At 44.6% G+C, this 24,971-nt stretch overlaps 1 protein-coding gene across 1 annotated transcript in view; it reads right to left on the bottom strand.

The window, feature by feature from the left end:
- The window catches only part of RGCC (regulator of cell cycle), a 41,429-nt gene extending 17,707 nt beyond the window's left edge, over positions 1 to 23,722 (bottom strand). The window contains exons 1-2 of the mRNA XM_053312166.1: positions 23,365 to 23,722; positions 13,320 to 13,496 (exon numbers count right to left, since the gene is read on the bottom strand). Of these exons, the coding sequence (XP_053168141.1) occupies positions 13,320 to 13,496; positions 23,365 to 23,404 (217 nt within the window). The 5' untranslated portion in view covers positions 23,405 to 23,722. The remainder of the gene's footprint in view (positions 1 to 13,319; positions 13,497 to 23,364) is intronic.
- Positions 23,723 to 24,971: the final 1,249 nt, after the last annotated feature.

Genomic DNA, 24,971 nt, shown 5'->3' with positions numbered 1-24,971 from the left:
AAAATGCCAACAAGGAAATAATGATCTGCTATTACAAGTCTAGTCCAACTAGAAGAGGTTATTTAAAAAGAATGTACCAAATTTGGAAAGAGAAGCATCCAGATACAGAAATAACAGAACAAAGGCTAGCAGACCAGAGAACATTCATAATAAGAAATAAAGTATTCACAGGAGTTGAGCTGGAAGAACTGCAAAGAACAACACAGGCTCAAGATATGGAAGAAGAATTACCACCAATTGAAGAAGTTGCCACCAGAGTTCGGCTTCCAGTTGTAAAAACAGTTGCCAAAAAACAACTTGCTCAGGCATTAAAAGATGTCAATGCTGCACTTGCAGAAATAACAACCAATAATTTGCAAGAAACAAACCAACTAATGTACAGTGCAGCAACAACAACAACACAAGAGCTCGGATATACTGTAAGATCAGTGGACCTGTAAAAAAAGAAAGCAGTACATCACCTAAATGGAAGATTAGATTAGAAAATAAAATCTCCAGGCTTAGATCAGATGCTAGTAAATTGAAAGATATGAAAGACAAGAAGCTGAAGAATGAAAACACCAAACAGTATCTGATCCAAAAATACCACCTAGATTCAAGGAAAATTAGAGAAGTCCTGGAAATAATAAAGCAGCAAATAACAGCAGTGTCAAAGAAGATTAGCAGATACGAAGCCAGAATTACACAACACAGGCAGAATCTCCAATTCCAGTCAAATCAGAGACGTTTCTACCAAAGTATAGAAGGAGAAACTGCAAGAAACGTAGAAACACCAAATAAAGAAGAAACAGTGCAATTCTGGGGAAAATTATGGGACAATCCAATAAATTATAATAAAAAAGCAGGCTGGATGAAAGAGGTAAAAAAATGTAACCAACAAATGCAAGATCTAATAATAACACCAGAATTAATAAGTGAAAGAGCAAAGAAAATTAAAAATTGGACTGCGCCAGGCAACGATGAACTGCATGGCTTTTGGCTTAAACACCTAACAAGCCTTCATAAACAACTATCAAAACAGTTCAATCACATTTTGCAAGGAGGGGATATTGAACAATGGCTAACAACTGGGAAAACTCATCTCATAATGAAAGGCCCAGCAAAAGATGCAGTTCCAAGTAATTATAGACTGATCACCTGCCAAATTATTAACTGGAATAATAGCAGATGAAGTGATGCAACACTTATTAACTAACAAACAGGTTCCAGTTGAACAGAAAGGAAATTGCCCGAACACCAGAGGCACAAAACACCAGCTGCTGATTGACAAAATGATTTTAGAAAACTGAAAGAGAAGAAAAACAAAGCTAAGTGTTTCATGGATTGACTACAAGAAAGCCTTTGATTCATTGCCTCACACATGGATACTAAAATGTTTAGAAAGACCTGGTGTCAGCAAAAACATTCAGATATTTATTTAAAAAGCAATGAGCGTGTGGAGTACACAGTTAACAATCAATGGTGAGACACTTGGACAGGTTAGCATTAGAAAAGGCATTTTCCAAGGGGACTCACTATCCCCTCTGTTGTTTGTAATCGCCATGACCCCACTTTCACAAATACTAAACAAAACAGGCCTCGGATACCAAACATCTAAAACATCAAGTCAAATCAACCATCTGCTGTACATGGATGATCTGAAGTTGTATGGAAAGTCCAAGTCAGAAATCGAATCACTGCTAAACACTGTCTGTATATTCAGTACAGTAGCGATATAGCAATGGAGTTTGGACAAGACAAGTGTGCTGCATTAATAATGAACAGAGGGGAAAAAAGAAAAACAGAAGGAATAGAACTGCCCAATGGAAGCAAGATCAAGAACCTGGAAGAGAAAGAACATTACAAATACTTGGGCATTCTCCAGACTGATAACATCGCACACACTGAAGTTAAAAGAAAAATGGGAAGTGAATACATCAGGAGAGTTAGAAAAATCCTCAAGTCCAAACTCAATGGCGGGAACACCATACAAGCCATAAACACCTGGGCTATACCTGTTATCAGATACACTGCAGGAATAATAGACTGGACCCAGGCAGAACTAGAGACGCTGGATCATAAGACCAGGAAAATAATGACCATCAATCATGCTCTGCACCCCCGCAGTGATGTAGATAAGCTATACCTCCCTCGCAGCTCAGGTGGAAGAGGAATGCTGCAAGTCCATCAAACAGTAGAGGAGGAGAAAAGAGGCCTTGAAGAATATATCAAGGACAGTGAAGAAGATGCACTTCAAATGGTCAATAACGCAAAACTATTCAACACCAATGAAAAAAAGCAGGCCTACAAGAAAGAACAAGTCAAGAACCGAGCAGAAAAATGGAAAAATAAGCCCCTGCATGGTCAATATTTGCACAATATAAGTGGAAAATCAGACATCAGCAAGACCTGGCAATGGCTTAAGAATGGTTGCTTGAAGAAAGAAACAGAGGGTTTAATACTGGCTGCGCAAGAACAGGCACCAAGAACAAATGCAATAAGAGCAAAAAGAGAAAAATCCACAACAAACAGCAAGTGCTGCCTTTGTAAAGAAGCAGATAAAACCGTGGACCACCTAATCAGCTGTTGTAAAAAGATCGCACAGACTGACTACAAACAAAGGCATGACAAAGTAGCAGGGATGATACACTGGAACATCTGCAAAAAATACAAGCTACCTGTAGCCAAAAATTGGTGGGACCATCAAATTGAAAAAGTTGAAGAAAATGATGATGTAAAAATATTATGGGACTTCTTCCGACTACAAACAGACAAACATCTGCCACACAATACACCAGATATAACTGTAGTCGAGAAGAAAGAAAAACAAGTGAAAATAATCGACATAGCAATACCAGGGGATAGCAGAATAGAAGAAAAAGAAATAGAAAAAAAAATCACCAAATACAAAGATCTACAAATTGAAATTGAAAGGCTGTGGCAGAAAAAGACCAAAATAATCCCAGTGGTAATTGGCACCCTGGGTGCAGTACCAAAAGACCTTGAAGAGCACCTCAACACCATAGGGGCCACAGAAATCACCATCAGCCAATTACAAAAAGCAGCTTTACTGGGAACAGCCTATATTTTGTGACGATATCTATAATAACCAACAGTATTGATGATAAAATTCAGCCATCCCAGGTCCTTGGGAAGGACTCGATGTCTGGATAAAACAAACCAGTCAATAACACCTGTCTGACTGTGTAAACAAGGGATAATAATAATAATAATAATCCTATACCCACTTACCTGAAAGTAAGCCCTAGTGAATTCAAAGGGGATTTCTCAATTGGGGGTTTCAGAGGAGAGCTGGTCTCATGGTAGCAAGCATGCCTTGTCCCCTTAGCTAAGCAGGGTCCACCCTGATTGCATATGAACGGGAGACTAGAAGTGTGAGCACTGTAAGATATTCCCCTCAGGGGATGGAGCCACTCTGGGAAGAGCATCTAGGTTCCAAATTCCCTCCCTGGCTTCTCCAAGATAGGGCTGAGAGACACTCCTGCCTGCAACATTGGAGAAGCCGCGGCCAGTCTGTGTAGACAATACTGAGCAAGATAGATCAATGGTCTGACTCATTATGTGGCAGCTTCCTATGTTCCCCATCACCAAACACCCATGAGCAGTACTCCAATAGTAGGGCATAGCCAGCTGACAAAGTGTAGAGACTCCTGAATTCTCATGGGGACATTGCTTTCTATTATTAGCTTTAACTCCAAACTTACCCATAGGATTGGATCACTACCCAGCCCCCAAAATGCATGAGCTCTTTCATGGTCAAGCATGAAACACAAAGACCTGGGAAACCACTTCAGCACCAGGGGAGGTAGCTGTGGTAGTGTTCAACAGGGACACTTGATTCTTTGTGCTTGGAATCAGAGTGCTGCATCATGGGATTAGACATTCAGGAGTGAAACCACATGATTCACAATTCTTTTAATGAAAAACAGCTGCAATTATGCAAATTTAGGTATTTTAAAACGAAGTACAATTTACACTGTGGAAAACATAAGCTGGAATTAAAGCCTACTGGAATCAATGCCCAAGTAATAGTGTAGGAGGACTGGGATGTCAGTGAATTTAAATCCAAAAGCTTCAATGTAACAGGATAGAGAGACTGTAGAAGGACAGGGAAACCACTCAATTGTGTTTGAAAATAATAACTGATGCACATTTCTGTGCATTCGACACATCGTTTTTCACCATGAGGCTTTGGGGCTTGTGTATGCATCAAATGACAGCTGCATTTCTTCCTCTGTGTGATCCTCCCACAAAACCCTTGTAAACTGCAAAATTTCTGCAAATTGTGAACATTTAGTTCCAGCAAATGGTAATGTCCCTGCAACCGCATTTTGTGGGAAGATGCCAGGGTCCAATGCAACAACAAATAAACGACATATTAATGTGAAAAATCATACAGAAAGGGCCAGGCAGGATGAATCTTTCAAAGCTCTGACTTAAATTTATTTAATAATAACCACCAATGGTTAGCCATGCGTTGGCTAACCATTCCTTTCTCCCCCAACAGCTAATAGCAGTGGGCTGCATTCTGAGCCGATGCCTGTCAACAGTAGCAATCCGCCAGGTGTGCTGCACAACTTCAAAGGCAGCCCCAGTGGTGTCGTTATGGGGCTGCTGCAGAATGCCTTTAAAGCACTTCTGGGCAACAGTATGGCACCCTTTTCCACTGGAAAAGTGGAAAGAAGCCAGGCTGCTGCCTTTGAAGTTGCACAGCAGCAACCCCAGTGCGACACCACCATCAACAGGAGACTGTGCAGAATGGAGCTCAGAGTCCCAACCAGGAGATGTAGCGCAAGTATTCCTTCTGTGGATGAATGCTAGGCACTCAAGTCTTAGTGTTTGATGATGGTTGTTATTTCATTGGTTCTGTGTTAATTACCTCTAACTGAGCCAAGAGGCACCTTTTAAAGTGGTGATTCTCTTACATTTAGTAAGGGGAGAAGAGAGCAACTAGATTAATTCACTCCCCAGCACCACAGCATTCCACCATTGGCTGTTGCTGGTTTCTACTTTTGTGTTTCCTTTTAGACTGCGAGTCCTTTTGGGATAGTGTCAGTGGTTTCCAGCCCAGGGAGCAAGATCGAGGAGGAGAGATACTTGTTATATACAAATACAGATTGTGAGCCATTTGGGGACAGGGATCCATCTTATTTGTTTATTATTTCTCTGTGTAAACTGCCCTGAGCCATTTTTGGAAGGGCAGTATAGAAATCGAATGAATGAATGAATGAATGAAATGTGGCAGAGGCTTGATTTGAAACAGGGAGGAAGGGCTGTTGGCTTCTGTTCTTCTCCTCTAGGGGCTTCAGGACTGAAACTGTGTGCGATCAAGTGTAGATTTGTTAAGATTTCTGTGTGGGTTTTGGGTTTGTGTTTTTTGCAGGCGAGTTATGAGTGTAAAATGGAAGCAAAGCATCAGATAGTGCCTTTTTTTAGAAAAACAAACACAGATGGAGGAAAATCATGTTGAACCACCCCACCCACCCCCAAATTATTGCTTCTGTCTAGGTGGGGGCAATGGCTGTCTGAGTGGGCATGGCTATGGGGACTGTCGTGGAGAGCACCTGCACTTCTAGATGTGCAACTGCACCACTGGTGAGTTATATAAGGCAATTCCAGCTCTTCCGTGTGCGCTGTTTCCCACATCTTCCTGCCTGTGCCACAGCAGCTCAGGCAGCAGGATGTACCACGGCAACCTTGTGTGAGGTGGGTTTTGTGTGCATGTGACGGGCCGATATATAATGTGGCATGTGTCCCTGTTGCCACATGTGGATTGGTTCCTCCTTCCATGCTGGGCTGGTATATATTGATGGTGTTGCTATGGACACTGGGGGAGTGGCTTGCAGGCTTGCACCGCTTTGGTGTGTGTGTGTGTGTGTGTGTGTGTGTGTGTGTGTGTGTGTGTGTATGTGTGCGCGTGCGTACATTTTTTAATGCTCTTCTTTTATCTTCTGCTCTTATGCTGGATTGGTATAGGATCTAACCGACGATAAGCATAACCAGGATGCTGGTCTAACTGCGGCGAAGGCTTTTACAGGCCACTGAACTGAGATATTGGTATTTGATTCCTGTCCCAATGCTCAGCTCCGGATTGATATCTGAAAGCCCACTGGCCAGACTGCTGGACTATGACGAGATTTGGACTCAGGCACAAATCCCATTTGGCCATGAATCACTTTGAACTAATCACTACTTCTTGTTTTAATCGACTCCACAGGGTTGCTGAGAGTATAAAATGAGGGCAAGATGAGATGAAGAGAAACATATGCCATGCTACGTTTCTTAGAGGGTAGAATTCTTTTAAAAACTAGTGAATAAAATAAATCAGCCATCTGACTCATCCTGAAGAGCTTCAGTTGAGACTGAGATCTGCTTGTTTTAAGGATGCACAGTAAAACCTGCTTATCCCCATATATAAAGCTGTTAATTCGGGAGGAAGGCAATGGGAAACCATTCCTGTATTCTACCAAGAAAACCACATGGCTCTGTGGTCGCCAGGAGTCAGCGCCGGCAGCATAATCTTTCCTTTTCTTTATTCTAGATTGAAACTGGTAAATACTTGCTATAAATCGCAGTGATATAGGCTGCTAATTACACTTGGCCCTTCTGTTATATTGGAACAAGTATAACCAGACTTTGAACCAATAACAAAAATGTTGTTGTGTATGAAAAGATTGTTTGAAGTGATATTGCACTGTTCCTGCAACTGGGCAGCAGGTACTGTGATGCCAGCACTGGCTCTGGGGAAGCTCCTCATGTTGGTTTTGCAGTTACACATTGTGACAAACTACTTTACCCCCCTGGAGCCAATAAACACAGGACACTAAGTGGGTAAGAAGGGGAGAGATAAAGGAGGGAGGTTTTATATCAAGACTCTCGGTACCAGTTATCCATTGGAGGGTGCTGATGGGTTACTACACTGTTTCATGCTCCAAGCAGAGCATGAGCTAAGCCTTAGGTTGGCAGAACACTTGGCTGGCACATGTCGCTAAGCACAGGCGGAGCAAACCTGGAAGAAGCTAATATGAATATGCAGAAAGACAGAGGCAAGTATTTGTAGGAAGGCTTACTGTTTCATCCAATAAAAGTTGTTTACAGACAAAATGCCATCAGCAGGCTTTTTTGCTACAGATGTGCATTTTCAAAGCACACCCCCTCATGGCCCAGCTTCTCCCACACTTATATTTTGCATAAATGTTACCAAGGAAACTGTGAGATCATGAGTTTGGCACCGGTTTTTCACTAAAGAGTCTAACTGGGAACAAGAGGAGAACTTGGATTCAAAGCAGGGAAGCCTCTGTTTGAACAGGAATAGCTTTTGCCCAGTAGCAAACATAGTAAAGAGTGTCATAAAAGACTAAGGAGGTCAAGTGGACAAGTTATGACATCTCTGCATTTCCCTTGAATAAAGACTCTCTCTATTAATCCTGCTATGCTTTTCATTACAAAGGTCATCGTTGGGAGGGTGGGGGGATCATGTATAGTGTGGCATTTTTCTGCTGAGATACTCAGAACAACAAAGAGGAAAAGCAGCTAAGGCAATGTGCACATCCATGTAAAGAGGAGCATTTCATCTTCCCAGTTCTGATGGAGGTATAAACACAAATCCATGAACCAAGACACAGGGCTGCTCAGCTTTGGCCCTCCTGCCGATGTTGGCCTACAACTCCCATAATCCCTGGCTATTGGCCACTGTGGCTGGGGATTATGGGAGTTGTCGTCCAAAAATAGCTGGGGGGCCTAAGTTGAGCAGGCCTAAGATCCTTACTTGTAATTCTGGACATCCTACTATCATCCAGTCTCCTTAGGATCCAAGTGTCATCTTCAACCATCTGTCCCATTCTACCCACTCCGCAGAGATAGCTTTGAAGACTTAGCCATCATGGCTATGTATTCCTGAGTGCCTGGTTAAAGCCAGATAAGGTCCACTGCATTCCATTGATGCAAGGGGATACTACTGGGGTACAGATGCTCCCCTAAGCATTTGAGGAGTTCCCATCCCCATTTTATTCCCCTCAAACCTAATAAGCCATATCCCTCCCCTGCAAAAAAAAAAGAATCTTTCCTCCCACCACAAAAAATAAAAAGAAAGATCAAGTGAGAAGCTGCTCTTCAAGTTTTCCTTCTATGAACCCCTGGATACTATGCAAATTAGTACAATATAAACAAGTCTGTAAGTATTTTCTTAATCCATATGCTTTATTGTGGCAATTCTTCAGGCTTTGTAAAGTGGTGTGTGTGTGTGTGCGCACACACACATTGGAGTTTGGTTGTTTTTGCAAAGAACATAGCAACAAGGTGTGGGTGTTAACTTTTGCCCTTTTAACACAAAGAGGAAACGCATGCAGAGGGATCACAGAATATGGCAGTGGACTAATTCACACAAGCAAGTGCACACACTCTGTTCTACAGAAGGCCATGGGGCTGGTTCTCACGACTGCTAAAATCAGGCTAGGAGGAGGGCTACTCATATGTGCATGATTATGAGAACTCATGCATTTCCCTGCAGCCCAGGCTGTTTGTGGCAGCTTTTGTACCCAACATTGTAACAAGAGTGGAGGACAGCAGTGCCCTCCTATGCTGATCATACCCTGAGAACCCATGTGCCTACCTGACCTACCACCACTCACCATGCCCTCACTTACATGGCAGCCATTGAGAGCTGTGCCTAGAGTGGTCTCCACCAACGGATGTGCTAGCCTTCAAAGCACTCTCCATATTCCTGAAGCCGGAGCAGCTTCAACAGAGCTACATCTGCCTCTTGCACCTTTGTGGCGAATGGGATGGCAGCCACTGATGACATGTAGCATTTATAGTCTGCTGACAGGGAAGCTGAGAATGCATCCAGATCCTTGGAAGACCTTCCATGGAGGGGTAGGACTTAAAGCTACCGATTTCAACATCTGACCCACCGCCAACCATGATTGTGTGCCTGCTGGGTTGGAAGAGTCTAGCAGAGATGGTGATCATGTGAGGTAACATCTCACCTATGCTCCTACCCACCTCACAGTGGTCATGAGAATGGCCTACTGTGTTTGATTTGGCTCCAGCAGCTTATCTCACAGCTTTGACACCCTATTTTGATAGTTCATAACTTTGCCTAAATATTACCAAGTCAGGGAGTCAAACAGTTAAATGTGTGGGTTATTTATTTATTTAAAATATGTTTATATATTATATTATATTTTAGTTCTCGTCTAGGTTAATTCTGGTTCAAGTTCAGCTGAAGTTGTTGCTTCAGCTTGTTTTCAGTTCAGGATCAAGTGCTAGAAGTGTTTTAAGTACTGACCCCTGCTAACTGAGCAAAGAGGCACTTTTTAAAGTGGCGGGTCTCTTATAGAGATGCAAGTTTGGGGCGGTATAGAAATGTAATAAATAAATAAAAATAAAGTAAATATTTTTTAGCAGAGGGAGAGCAACTGTCTCTATCCAATAGTAGTTCTCCAGTGGTTGTTGCTGATGTTTCTTTTTAGATTTTAAGCCCTTTGGTGACAGGAAACCATTTTATTTATGTATTATCTCTCTCTATATATTTCTCCTGGGTGTGCCAGGGAAAATGCGTCCTGGCAGCCCAGCTGATTGGCTGGGCTGTGGAGGCGCCTGATTGGCTGGCACACCCAGGAGGAGGAGAATTGGCTGCTGCGAACCATCGCTGCTGGAGGGCCCGGCCTGGCGACAGGTGGTGGCTGTGGGCCCAGCCGAGGGCCGAAGTGGTGAGGCGGCCGGCCGGCGGCGTGCAGCCGGCCCCGATACCAGGGCAGAAGTTGGGGGTGGGGGGAGAGGTGGCTGGCCTGCCGCTGGCCGCGAAGACTGACAAGCAGCGGTAGCGGGCACGGCAGGCCGCGTAGGCGGCACTTGGTGTGGCAGGCCTGCCAGCGGGACAGGCCGCGGAGGTGGCTGTCAGCCAGGTGCGCCGGCCAAGCCAGGAGGAGCCCATGGGAGACTGGGGTGGGAGGGAACCGGGCGGCGGGACTTTCCTGTTCGCCAGAGGGAGGGGGCGAGGGGAGGGCCAGAGGGAGGGGGCCGAGGGGAGGGCAGGAGAGACGAGCAGGGGGAGGGGATGGAGGGCAGGAGTGACTGGGGAGGAGGGTGAGAGGGAGGGGAGGGTGAGAGAGAGGGGTGGGAGGGGGAGGGAGGGCAAGAAAGAGTGGGGTGAGAGAGAGGGGAAGAGAGGCAAGAGTGTGGGGCAGAAGGGAGGGAGGGAGAGCGGGGCAGGAGAGAGAAGGGAACAGCCAGCCTCAAAGAGCGCACAGATGCTCTGTGCGGGTTGGCTAGTTTTCTACATAAACCATGTTGAGAACTTTGGGTGAAAAGTGGTATATAAATGTGTGTTGCAGAGGTAGTAGTAAGTGGAAGCTGTGAGAGAGGACTGGGTAGGCAAGCAAGGCAACTAGAGCCTTTTATTTACAGATACTTATCTGTATAATTCTAAACATCTCTTCACAATCGCAAGAACTAGAACATATTTCTCTTCCAAGAAAATAGTGTGAATTCTAAGAATTTTGTATGCAAATTCCATGTAAAATTTGGCACACACAACAGACTTATAGCTATGCCTTGAGACAGCTGTAACACCAGACCATCCCCTTCTCTAGAGATCCTCCAAGATGGTATGCTGCTCCAAAGGAAATCAACTAATGCCCTGGGAAATGGATGGGAGTACCCAACTTACCCTTTCAGAGTAATTGGACTTTAATTACATAGATCATGCATGTCCCCCTTCCCTCCTTCCAGTAGTGCATTGCTTCCCCAGCCAGTCATGGAGATTTAAAGAGGCAGCACACTGGTTGACACATGGGGAGGGGTTAACCCTTCAGTCGCTAATGACTGTAGACAGGTCTCCAGGTAGTAGTATGAAAGGGAGGCCACATTAAAGACAGGCACAGTGAAAGCAGCCTCTCTCAGTATTTTCACAGAATATCTTAGAGATCTGATCAAAGCAAGATATACTAGAGCTGTCACAATTTTTCTTACAACAAAATGCACAGTACCAAACTGTAATTAAGATGAAAAGTGCAGACACTCAGCAAATACAGCCTTCTGAGGCACACTTCTGATTCCAATAGCCTTGGGTCTAGATCTCCACCCAACATTTTTTTTTAATGACACAAGATATACCTTAGTAAATATTGCCAGCATGAAAAACACGGTCAGTGAGACACAAAACAAAGCTGTGTTTTCATTTTAGGTAGGTGGAGAAGTCTGGGTCTCAGACAGGTAAAAACAGCTTTGAGAAGCATTCCTCTCTCAAGAACAAGTTGTGTAAACAAGCAGCCTGCTCAAGGCAGTCAATGGTCCTTGGCAAATATTTCAGAGCCAATTTTGACCAGTTAATTCCCAAGTGTTGTACTTGAACAAGAATTCAAATCCTTATCCCAGCTCTGCCATGGGCGGAATTGCTGCTATCTGAAAATGCTTTCAGAGAGTTTAATATCCAATTTCCTACATGCCTTTTAAAAAACTTGAATGTAATAAAGCAGATATGAGAGAGGAAGGCACAACTTGAACAAGCAGCTTTATAGATAATAACATTGACAACTGAGTAGCAAGAAAAGGCCAGAATGTTTCCAGACCTGCCCCACATCAGAATGAATAACCCATTTTGCCAAAATGGGAACAGCAACCTACTTTGCAGCGTTGCAAGGATTAATCAAATGCAGTTACCTGCCCTGAGTTTGTATATTTTAAAGAAACAAGAAATAGTCTGTGTGTTCTCTAGGGCTGTGCATAGGCCCTACGGTTGGACCGATCCCGATCCTGGCCATTCTTGCATCTTGCTAACAATGCAGAGGGTGGTCAGGGTCACATCCAGCCAATAATTGTTAATCGGCTTGACGCATCAGGATAGTGGATGGAAGGGCTTACCTTTAGTGGATTCTGTAAAGAAACTGTCACAGCAGTAGTGTTTCAAAACAATACCTTTCCTTTCATGATGCTGCTTCCTTTTCTGGTGCACTGTAGGGCGGTACCAAGAAAGGAAAGGCAGTGTTTTGAAGTGCTGCCACTGCGGCTGCCGGAAGGCAGTCAATTTCTTCAGAGAAGCCATCTCTTCAATAAAGGTAAGTCCCACCGCCACCCTCCAATCCTATTTAGGAACACAGGAACATAGGAAACTGCCATATACTGAGTCAGACCATTGGTCTATCTAGCTCAGTATTGTCTTCACAGACTGGCAGCAGCTTCTCCAGGGTTGCAGGCAGGAATCTCTCTCAGCCCTATCTTGTAGAAGCCAGAGAGGGAACTGAAACCTTCTGCTCTTCCCAGAGCGGCTTCATCCCCTGAGAGGAATATCTTATAGTGCTCACACATCAAGTCTCCCATTCAGATGCAACCAGGGCAGACCCTCCTTAGCTATGGGGACAAGTCATGCTTGTTACCACAAGAGCAGCTCTCCTCTCCTAGAGCAGCTCTCCTCTCCTCCTATTTGATACCATGCCAATAGGATGCCGTATGGTATTGAATAACTTGCCAGAATAGTTTGTGGAGAAAAAAATGCTCCCATAGGGCTTGCATTACCTCTGATCCAATTATCAGTTTGATGTGATGCACAACTCTAGTTAACACTCAAAGGCCATTTTACCACTTGGGTATCAAGTGCTTCATAGTTCATCCTGCACTATTGGCCTGGAATCTTCAAATGCCATTCAAGATAACCTCCAGCAAATAATCTTACTCTTGGCAGTTTAATTATTACCACAAACAGCATCTTAGGTGTTCAGATAACAAATTGTTTCTCACAAGCTGCTGCTAGTAGCTGGCATCTACAACCAGAGCCTACAGGTGCTTAGAGTGGAGCCTACAGCCAAATACTTTGAAATGAGTGGAGAAACTACAGAAAGGAAAAGGAACAAAGCACATCTCACGAAGAGATATGCTAACAATTGACTCAAGAGTCAAAGCACTGATGCAAGCTTCCTTTAAATTGAGAGTCTGTAACCATAAACTGGGAGATAGAAACTGGAAGGCAGATAGCTCAATGCAAGTCACTGTCATGTTGGAAACAGTCCTGTCTCACATGAAAACTGCCAAGGACTGAACACAGTTCATCATTAAAAGCACAGGAAACTATACCTTAACCTTTGAGATGGCATTGCTAACTTCAAGCTATGTAAACCACCTGGAACCAATAGTACCAAATAATGCATTTCAAATTCTTTGCATGGTGTTCAGGCACTTTTGAGGAAGAAGACAGCTACTACTACCATTCTCTGCTTGGTTTCAGATTTGATAGGGATTTTGTCTTCACTGGGCATGCCAAAATGATACATTTAAAACGAAGTTACACTCAAAAAGAGTGAGAAGAGAGAGGAGTTTCTTACTCTCAGAGTCACTTATGCCGCTGCACTCGCTGACACTGGCACTGCTCCGTCGCTTCATCCGTTCCAGATGCTCTTCATATTGGAAGTGGCGCTCATTTACAGGGGATGAAAAATCCTCTATCACTGCATCAAATTCACAGAGCACCTCAGCCAGCTCTCCAGCATCTTCTAGGAAATCTGAATCAGGAAAAGAGGAAGGTAAAAGAGGTTTTACAGGAAAACACCCCCCTCCCCACTGCCACCATCACAGGGCAGAGAGGTAGAACAGAAAACATTCAGAACAAAAATTCCTGGCCATGTATACACAGGCTGCATAATCTATGGAATTCCCCTTCCTATGATTGCCCAGAGACTTCTAGGAAGTTAAGAATCCATGCCCAAGGCCCAGCTAGTCCAGCATCCTGTTTCACACAATGGCCCAGCAGATGCCCTCTCTGCCCTCCCTCCTGCAGTTACTCCTCTGCAACTGGTCCTCAGAGGCATCCTGCCTTTGAGGCTGGAGATGGCCTATAGCCCTCCGACTAGTAGCTGTTGATAGACCTCTCCTCCATGAAGTTATCCAAAGCCCTCTTAAAGCCATCCAGGTTGTTGGCTATCAACACATCTTGTGGCAGAGAATTCTACAAGTTGATTATGCATTGTGTGAAAAGATACTTCGGTTTGTTGGTCCTAAATTTCCTGGCAATCAATTTCATGGGATGACCCCTGGTTCTAGTGTTATGTGAGAGGGAGAAGAATTTCTCTCTAGACCTCTATCATGTTTCCCCACAGTCGCCTTTTTTCTAAACTAAATAGCCCCAGGTGTTGTAGCCTTGCCTCATAAGAAAAGTGCTCTAGGCACCTAACCATCTTGGTTGCCCTCTTCTGTACCTTTTCCAGTTCTACAATGTCCTTCTTTAGATGTGGTGACCAGAATTGTACGCAATACTCCAGGTGTGGCTGCACCATCATTTTGTATAAGGGCATTAGAATATTAGTCATTTTGTTTTCAATCCCCTTCCTAATGATCCCTAACATAGAATTGGCCTTTTTCACAGCTGCCACATATTGAGTCGACACTTTCAATGAGCTGTCCACCATGACCCCACTCCTGGTCAGTCACAAACACCTCAGTTCCCATCAACGTATACTTGAAGTTGAGTTTTTTTCGTCCCAATATGCATCACTTTACATTTGCCAGCATTGAACTGCATTTGCCATTTTGTCGCCCACTCACCCAGTTAGGAGAGATCCTTTTGGAGCTCCTCACAATCTGTTTTGGATTTCACTACCCAAACGAGTTTAGTGTCATCTGCAAATTTGGCCACCTTGCTGCTTACCACTACTTCTAGATCATTTATGAATAAATTAAAAAGCACCGGTCCCGGTACACATCCCTGGGGGACCCCACTTATTACTTCCCTCCATTGTGAAAACTCTCCATTTATACCAGGCTTCCCCAAACTGCGGCCCTCCAGATGTTGCTGAACTACAACTCCCAGCATCCCTAGACACAATTTTTTGTAGCTGGGTATGCTGGAAATTGTAGTTCAGCAACATCTGGAGGACCACAGTTTAGGGAAGCCTGATTTATACCTACCCTCTGTTTCCTGTCCTTCAACCAGATAGCAATCCACACATGTACTTGTCCCCTTATCCCATGACAGCTAGGTTTCCTCAGGATTCTTTGATGAGGAACTTTGTCAAATGCTTTTTGGAAGTCCAGGTATACTATGTCAACTGGATCACCTTGATCCACACTCTCAAAGCTGACACTCTCAAAGAACTCCAAAAGGTTTGTGAGGCAAAATTTACTTTTGCAGAAGCCATGCTGGTTCACTCCCAAGAGGGCCTGTTCTTCTATGTGCTTTACAGTTTTGTCCTTGAGAATGCTTTCTATCAATTTGCCTGGAACGGATGTTAAGCTAACCGGCCAGTAATTTCCAGGATCACCCCGGATCCCTTTTTAAAAATTGGTGTAACATTTGCTAGTTTCCAGTCCTCCGGTACAGAGCCTGATGGCAAGGATAAGTTATATATTTTAGCAAGGAGGTTGGCAATTTCACATTTGAGTTCTTTGAGGACTCTTGGATAGATGCCCTGGCGATTTGCTAGTTTTCAGTTTTTCCAAACAGTTTAGAACATCATCTCTTGTCACTTCTGACTCAGTTCTTTAGCCTACATCCCCAAAAAGCCTGGTTCAGGAACAGGTATATGCTCAGTATACTTTGTGCCATGAAGATGAACGCAAAGAACTCATTTAGCTTCTCTGCAACCTCCATATCCTCTTTAATAATCCCTTTCACTCCCTCATCGACTAATGGTCCAACTGCCTTCCTGCATCTGGTGTATTTAAAGAAGTTTGTTATTCCCCTCGATGCTTTTAGCTAAATGTTCCTCAAACACTCTTTTGGCCTCCCTTATTGTTACCTGGCATTTCTTTTGCCAGAGTTTGTATTTCTTTCTGTTCTCTTCATTTGGACAGGCCTTCCAATTTTAGAAGGAAATCTTCTTCCCTTTTATGGCTTCCTTGACTTTACCCATTAACCATGAGTACATCCTCCTGGACTTGGTGGTACCTTTCCTCCTTTTGGGTACACAATCATCTTTTTTTATTGTCTGTGCTCCTCCTGTATCTTTAACTTGCCTAAAAATTGAGCAGATAAAGCTTCTCCCATCAATTTATCTTCATGCCTGGATGACTCTGGGCCAGTCATGTGTCTCTCAGCCTAACCTACATCACAGGTTGTTGTGAGGATAACTATAACCATGTACACTGCTCCGGGCTCCCTGGAGGAAGAGCGGGATACAAATGTAAAAAATAAAATAAAATAAAATAAAATAAATGCTTGGATAATAAAAGATTCACTTGCTATTCTTCTGTGGAAACAGGGCCTGTAAAGATGTAGGCAATTCTGGTGACAAACTCAAGAAAGAAAGAGAAAGCTTGACAACTTATGCGAACTTTACTGCCAGGGAAAGAAAATTTGCACTTGGCCCAAGTCAGGCAAAAGAGTGGCATAAAAACATTCACTGGAATCTTTTCTTAGACTGGAAGAATCTCTAGCACTTTCCCCAAGAGATCTATCAGTTCTCAGTTCTCTCAGGGGGACTGCCACTTATGCCTTCAGTCCCTTCACAAAGCCCACCTTTTCTGTGAAGTTTTGGCACAATCCCTTCATCTTCATTGCCTCCTGAAACTAAGCCTAAATGCATGTAACTGAACTAAATACATATTCTTCCCTGATTAGCTTTACTCCTATCTTCCTTTATTGCCTCTCTTTTCTCAAATGTTAAACTGCAGCCTCCTGAGGGCATGAATGAATCTATTTTCTTCTTTGTTACTGTAAAGCATTGTGTGTACTGATGGTGTGATAATGGATCACATTTAATGGATACTGAATTTATTTGCAAACAACTCAATTTCCATTTCCCTTCATATACCAAATATGTGCCTACCCCTCCCAAATGGTAGTATAAAATGCCTGAACAAAACAAATGGCAAGCAAGTAAGACCAACGCATACACAGATAATATAAGAAAAAGACAGGAACAGAGGAAGCAAGGGGGTTGAAGTATACATGCAACTATGAGTTAACATATCACAATGCTAGCATTCATACAGTTCCAGATATGTGGACCAGATACAAATATATTTCTTGCCTGTATAACACTGTTCAGATGCACACTTTTCTTTTACAGCTAGTTTTAGGAGCTCTTCTGTCCATATTTCAACATTTAGCCAGCACCTTCTGGCCCTGAAGAACAATATATTTGGCCACCGCTGTGGCTTTTAAGATCCAAAGTGTGTGTACAGCCTCAATCTCCCAGTCAGAAGGTATGTATCCATACCTGTAAAGTATGAGATCTGGAAAGCTAAGTAAAGTTGACAGCTGAGGTGCTGTATCGCCACCTGCCAAAATGGTTCATAGCAACATGTAAAATAATGTTCACCTGGCTGCTGCACATCCTATTATGGTCTGCAATTCCCAGCATATAAAATCTATCTGGGGTCCAATGGGCTTCTAGCATAGTTTTCTGCTGAATAAGTTGCAGTCTCAAGTCTAGGGGAAAATACTTTTTTGCTTTATTCATAAAGCAATTAAGCATTCTTCCCTAGACTTCAGACTAGGGATGTGCAAACTGGCTTGAGGTCAAGCCGGTTCACCCTCAAACCGGACCGGGCCCGGGGCAGCTCCACCTCAAACCAAGCCCCCTGGGCCAGCTCAGAGCCAATTTTGGGGTTCTACGATTTAAAAAATCCGTCAAAAACACTCACCACTGGGTCCAGGGGTGCTGCCACAGCCCTCTGCCATTTCCCCCTCCCCCTGCTTTTCCAAGGCCCATTTTGGCTTGTTCTGGGGCTGTTCTGGCCCTTCCTCTGGTGGCGGTGGCCATTTCGAAAGCTGCTGCATATGTGCCCTGGTCATTTGCATGGCCTGGGTGATGGCCCAGCCACACAAATGGCCAGGGCACATGCACAGCAGCCTCCAAAATGGCCACTGCCACCAGAGGGGCCTAAACGGCTCTTGGAAGAATGGGGGAAGGTCGGCAGGGGGCTGAGAAATGGCAGAGATCCTCTCATGGCTGAGGCAGCACCCTGGACCCGGCGGTGAGTGTATTTGAGGCGAAAAGTTATTTTTTAACCTTGGAACCCCCAAATTCAATCTGAGCTGAGGGTGTGTTCGCCGGGGGACACAACCAAAAATGCCCAGTTTAGTTCGAGTCAAGTTTGGACTCTAACCGAACCAGGCAAACTGGTTTTGTGCACACAGCTCCACATTAAGACACATAAGACTCCACATTAAGACACATAATAGAAGACTGAGACTCCACATTAAGAAACATAATAGAAGCACCAATTCTGTTGCCAATTTAGCTCAACTAATGGAGATCCTAATGAGGCTGTTCTCACACGTTCTCACAGTAAGTCCCAGCCTCAGATCAATCTGTCCTGCTCCACAATGCAGGGAACAGGGCTGATTATGTGGGAACGTGCTGCATGCTCCCACCAACAAAACAACGGCCATCTAGGGAAGGGAACGTTTGGGAAGCCTTCTCCCTGCCTGCATGTGTGAAAGGCCGCAAAATCATGCCAAAAAGAGGGGGGGAAGTAGTATAAAAATCTATGGACAAATGGTAATGTTCTATTGAAGTCAAGAATCTGAGTGCATCTGGAATTTTTGATGCAGCAAGGGTATTTGGGTCGTTCTGGAACACAGAGATTGTCACAAACTGCAGGTATTTCCAGAAAGTCAATCGAGGAAATTGAAATTCTGATATGAGCATCTCAAACAATTTAAAGCAATTTCTTTAAAACAATCCCGTCTGTCAATTAGCTGAACCTCCCATATCAACCTGACCATTGCATTGATGTCTTCATCTGAAGGAGAGTAGGTGGTTCTTGGGAATAGGGTTTAATTGATTGCGTTGTCCTAGCTGTGGAATTCTCTTCCTAAGGAAGGTTACCATTCTTTTCCTGCTGCCCCTGTTTCTGGTATGGATATTATCTTGTTTTATTGTTTGTGATTGTTTTATTGTGTTTGTGATTCCCCCATCGGTCGGAAGTGGCAGTGAGTGCCCGTGCGCCTGATGTGTGCATGCGTGCCTGTCTGCCGCGCACGCACGCTCGCTACTTCCGGCCACTTCCGGCCGATGGGGGAAATGGAGCGGCAGGGAGGAACGCTGCCGCCCCAAGGGGCTTAAAAATAACAGAGCACTGGCAGGGGAAATGCGGCAGGAGGATTGAGTACACCCTCCCCCGCCCTTAAAGTGCTACCCCTGCCAGTGCCGAAACGCCGAAACCCCCCACCCCCCCAGCGCCGAAACATTTCGGAGGCCTTTATAATGGCCTCCAAAACGTTTCGGGCACATGCCTAGTTGGGAAGTTCTGTTAAGCTGCTCTCTCACTGCACCAGTGCATCCTTTTCTGTATGTAAGACAGTAAGTGCCATATCTGAATGCAAATGAACACTTTAATGAATAGTTTAAATTTTAATATCTCCTGTATAACCAAGATATGTAATATAAAGCGTTGCTAAATTCATGATGGCAGCACATACACTGAAGAGAATGTTGGTAGAAATTAACACTATGAATTGTAAAGAATTCTCTCAATATTAATTAATTAATTTCCTCTGTTAGTGTCTCCCTTAAGGAAATAAATTTAGTTTCGTAGTGATTAGGGATGTGCCCTAACTTCAGGTGTGGGCATTCGAACCAGTTTGGGTGGGGCGATTGCTTTAAAAAGCAAGTAAGCAGGACCATACCTGCTCCTCTGCCACCTCACCGCTTTCCCAGGCACAGCGCTCACTGTTCAAAAGGTCATGTGCAGCTGCAGCGCTGTTCCCATGCGCGGCAGTCATGTGTGTGCCAACACTGCATGCAGGCTGCTAGGAGCGGCGCTCCAGCCGCACACAGCCTTTTGATTAGCGAGCATCATGCCTGGAAAAGCAGTGGAACAGCGGAGGAGCAGATAAGATCTTGCTTACCTGGTTTTTAAAGGAACTAACGCCTATCACACCCACAGCTGTATGAGCCATTCATGAGCCTTACTAGTGATAACTTCATATGTGATGCCTTTTGGGTCACATATCTACAGAGTTTTAAAAGTTAGCAGTTTATTTTTAATATTTAGCTGTTACCACAAATAAGCTGCTGAAGGTGTTGTTGAAGCTTGTAAAGGAAAAATGTGTCGTGAAGTCGATTTCGACTCCTGGTGCCCACAGAGCCCTGTGGTTTTCTTTGGCAGAATACAGGAGTGGTTTACCATTGCCTCAGAAAAGTTTGAATTCTCCATGGACCACAAAGTAGGGATGTGCAAATTTATTCGGGTACAAATCAATTTGTACCTGAATCTAGCTGATTCAGGTGATTTGGAGACAAAACAAATCACCCCCGAGGTCCATTGGCTAGATTCAGGTACAAATCAAATCATGCCTGATTCTATTCGAATTGATTCACGATCCAGATTCCTCCTGTTAGTTCCACCAGTTTCCCAGCTTTCATTTTTAAAAAAAGCTAAGCTCTAGCCCTTGTAGAAGTGGTCACTTCTTTTGTGTGTGGTCACTATTTTTCAAGTGTTTAGATTCTTTGGTGTATAATAACTTTTCCTCAATGAATCCCTATGAGGATTCATTACACACCTTCATTTCTTCTATTCATTTTGACTGTCTTTTCGACAGTGCCAGCTGTCAACTGCCATGTGCCAACTATACCCCACTCCCACCCGCAGGGCAGTGGGGTACTACTTAGTTTATGTTCTTGGTTTTTTTTTCAAGTGTTTAGGCTCTTTGATGTCTAATAATCTTTCCTCATAATGAATCCGTATGAGGATTCATTGCACACCAAAGAGTCTAAACAACTCAAAAAAAAATCCTAAAATATAAACTGAGTACCCAGAGGCTTGTGGATTGCGGGGTAGTTGGAATATGGGATGCCACTAATTCTCCATCCCCACCTGCAAAGCAGTGGGGTCAAAATGAACAGAAGAAATGAAGGTGTTTAATAAAGACACTAAAGAATCTAAACACTTCAAAAATATCTAAAAAATAAACTGAGTACCCCAGTGTTTGTGTGTGTGGGGGGGGTGTAGTTGACACATGGCAGTTGACAGTTGGCACTGTCCAATGATAGTCAAAATGAACAGAATAAATGAAGGTGTGCAATGAATCCTCATAGGGATTCATTATGAGGAAAGGTTATTATACACCAAAGAATCCAAACACTTGAAAAATGACTGCACATTTTGCTCCATAACTCCACTTCTACAAGGGCTAGAGCTTAGCTTTTTAAAAAAAGAAATCTGAGGATCTGTTTTAGGTTTAGGATATGGCAGCTTCAAATCCCCATTGTTTCCTATGGTGGAAATGTTCAAAATCAGTAAAAATGAAATAAATTCATTAAAAATCAACCAAGTGCCCCACTGCCTTGAAATTTGGGTGGTAGGTGGCACTCCTGGGGCCTACCCACCAACCCAATTTGGTGCCCCTAAGACCTTGTTAAGTGGTCCAAATAGTTCCAAACCCAAATCAAATCAAAGCAAATACAAATCGAATCTGGGGTTATTTGGAGGGGGTAGATTTGGATACAAAACAAATCAGGAGTGATATGTTTTGGGCACAAAATTGAATTTAAAAAATCAATTTGTGCACATCCCTACCACAAAGGAAAAGAACATATGCAGCAAGATAGCAATGAGATTCCTGGAAGCACAGGACATTTACATGCTTTTCATTACCATGAAAGTAACTTATAAACAAGTCCTGCAGATCTAGTTGTGGAACAATTCACATAGCCAAGCCAACCACATACCCTCTCACATTTCAGAGATGAAAATGGGACATGTATGTAATTGTAAACCCTAATTATCACTGCCAGAGCTTCTAGCATCCTGCTAGAGGCTTTTCTCTGTCTTTTGTTCATTTACACTGCATTAGCTAGCTCTGAAGCAGGGTTGTTAAAAAGCTAATTATAACTTTTTACTTTAAAAAAAGAACTTAAACCTGTTTAATAAAATGACCAGTCTCACAGTGAACTGGTTGCACATAGCTCAAGAACAACACAAAGGCATCTTGTTCAAATCCCTATTCAGCCATGATACTTGCTAGGTGACTCTGGGCCAGTCACTTCTCTCTCAGCCTAACCTACTTCACAGGGTTGTTGTGAGGAGAAACTTAAGAACACCGCTCTGGACTCCTTGGAGCAAGAGCGGGATATAAAATGTAAGTTAAACACACACACACACACACACACACACGAGTTCAATACAACCCCCCACCTTTAGAATAAAGAAGCTGAATGAAATCTCAGGACTAGCAGCTCTCGCTGATATATTTTTAAAAGGCACCCCAAAATATATCAAAAAGACAAAACAGGGACAGAGATTTACAGAGATGGACCTAGAAAAAAAAACTATATATGTGGGGGCGAGGGGAGGAGGTGCACCTATGTAATTTTGGAGCCTGGACCTAAAGGCTTTTGGAGCCCCCCCTGCCCCCCACGAGTTAAGCATCATTATTTAACACGTAGTAGGTTCTTGAGGGCACAAACCACACCACCCAGGAGAGACTAAAGAGGATTTGGGGGAAGGTCACTCCCACTCCCACCTAGTTACGCCCCTGGGGGGACCCCAGGGGTGTGTGAGGCCCTTGACTTCAGCCCCAAATTCCAGGGTAAGAGCGCCTCTGGCAGTGGGGGCATCTAGCTACCTCTGCAAAAGGGTGTGAGGAGTTTGCCTTTCTAAGCAAACACCGTAGAAATATACATTACATATTTCTCATTTGGGCAGGCAATTTTCAAAGGTGAGCATTTTCTCACCCACCTCAGGTTATTTTGGAGGGACAGATACCGATATCAGAAAAAAATGGGGGTAGGGTGGACACAAACCCGCACACGCATGATAGTTGGAATGGGGTGGTTCGTTCTAAACAGATCTTCTTCATTCAGCGTTATTATTCTTTTTAATATGTCATGAAAAATGACAGCTAGAGCGTATGGAAGCATCAGGATTCAAGAGAGTCGCCCGCACAGCATCTCTCCTTAAAAATAGATTTGTCTTTCCTTAGAAAACCACTGGAAAAGGTTCGCGTGCTCCCCAGTTGCCAGGGGAGGGGCGGGGGAAAGAACGCCCTCAAAAGAATGAGGCGGAATGCCGACAGGCATGCTTCCAAAGGGCTATTCGGGAACCCAGTCTTTCTTCCGAGGGACATTCGGAAGGAAGCCGTGTATTCGCCGGGCCATTCTGATGCCTCGTTCGTTTGAGTACACATTTGCAAAAGCCGCAAAGAGGCACCTGCACAAACGGGCACAGGCTTCACGTTTGCCAACCACGCGCCCACCCGAAGCAGCAAAGGAGAGAACCTGGCCAGGTCTGGCCTGCAGCAAGGCAGCATTCAGACGAGCAGGCACCCCTCACTCTTGCTCAGCCCCGATGTTTGTATCCAGCCACATGAGACTGAAAACGCCGCCGCCGCCGCCTCCCCCTCGGTCCAGGGAAGCGAGCGCCGCTGACTCCCCCAGAGACAGCACGGAAAATGCAATCTGCGCTCAGTTCACGCACACTCACCTTTGCCGCCGGCTGAGCTTTTCCCCTTGAAAGGCTTCATAGCCAAGTCTAAGAGTCCTCAGGAGGACTCCAGCCCCTCCTAAAGCGCAGCACTCTCTGCCGGTCCAGCGGCTGAGGCAGCCCTTTCCTGCCCCGGCTTCGGCTGCTTGTTGTTGCCGCCGCCGCCGCCTGGTGTTAACACACACAGTCCCGCCCACCGCTTCGTTTCTGCAAGCGTGCAGAACGCCTCTCCTCGGCTTCGGATCCGCAGCGGTGTCTTCCTCTCATCGCCCCACTCCAGCAGGTGCATTAAGCAGGACTGGCTAGCAAAAAGAAGGGGGGCCTCACCAGGGGTGTGTAGCTCTATAATTGAAGGCAAAGAACCCGCCGCACCAACTCCTGAGGGCCCTCCAGCTCCACCCCTCCCTATTTTCGTCACTATTTCCTCCTCACTCCGAGGGGCCCCAGGGATAGGGGTTAACACGGCCGCCTCTCCCCTAGCTACACCCCTGCGGTCCTCTCCGTGCCCTGCTTCAATAGCAATAGCAATAGCACTTACATTTATATACCGCTTTATAGCCGGAGCTCTCTAAGCGGTTTACAATGATTTAGCATATTGCCCCCAACATTCTGGATACTCATTTTACTGACCTCGGAAGGATGGAAGGCTGAGTCAACCTTGAGCCCCTGGTCAGGATCGAACTTGTAACCTTCTGGTTACAGGGTGGCAGTTTTTACCACTGCGCCACCAGGGGCTCATTCAAGGCATAGGAAGCTGCCTATTGCAACCTTGTTCCAGCTAGCCCAGCATTTGGATGCTCCCATCAGCAGCAGAGTGTTCCTCAGTCGGTCCTGTGTGTAGCCTTGTATCCAGGGGCCTAGTGCCTAGGAGAGAGAGGGGTGGTGTTCGCCCCTCTCCCAGGCCGCCCCTTGAAGTAAGGGAGAGAATGAAGAAAATAGGGAAAGGTGGATCTGGGGGCCCCTCAGGAAGTGGGGGGCCTGGGTTCTTTGAACTCTTCTGCTCAATTATAGCTACAACCCTGCTTGTATCAGAGAAGATGCCAAGCTTTGAAACCGGGACCTTCAGGGAGAGCACTGTCCGCTCAGTTAAAGCAGAAGAGGCACCCGTAGACTTCAGGGCCGAAGCCCAGGGCCTCCACACCCCCTGGGGGCCTCCAAATCCTCTTTAGTCTGTCCCAAGTGGTGACCTCTGCAAATTAGAGACAAAGGGGGAAGTGGGGGGGAAACACAGGTGGGATGGGAATATGTTAAATGGCGAGTTGAAATATTTCTGCGTAATGTTTCTTTATTATGTATTTGCATAAATAACTAACCCCTGCTAACTTGGCAAAGAGGCACCTTCTAATGTGGTGATTCTCTTTATTTAGCAGGGGGAGAGTAACTGGCCCTAACCACCCCCAGCACAGTACTTCCAGTGACTGTTGCTGGTGTGTGTCTTATGTTTCTTTTTAGAACGTGAGCCCTTTGGGGACAGGGAGCCATCTTATGTATTTGTTATTTCTCTGTGTAAACCGCCCTGAGCTATTTTTGGAAGGGCTGTAAAGAAATCAAATTATTATTACTACTACTAATAATAATAATAATAAATATACCCGATTTATATTCTT

The sequence above is a fragment of the Hemicordylus capensis genome, chromosome 3 (assembly GCF_027244095.1).
Source record: "Hemicordylus capensis ecotype Gifberg chromosome 3, rHemCap1.1.pri, whole genome shotgun sequence".
Taxonomy (NCBI): domain Eukaryota; kingdom Metazoa; phylum Chordata; class Lepidosauria; order Squamata; family Cordylidae; genus Hemicordylus; species Hemicordylus capensis.
The sequence above is the reverse complement of the archived record's forward strand: the minus strand, read 5'-3'. Positions and strand labels throughout refer to the sequence as shown.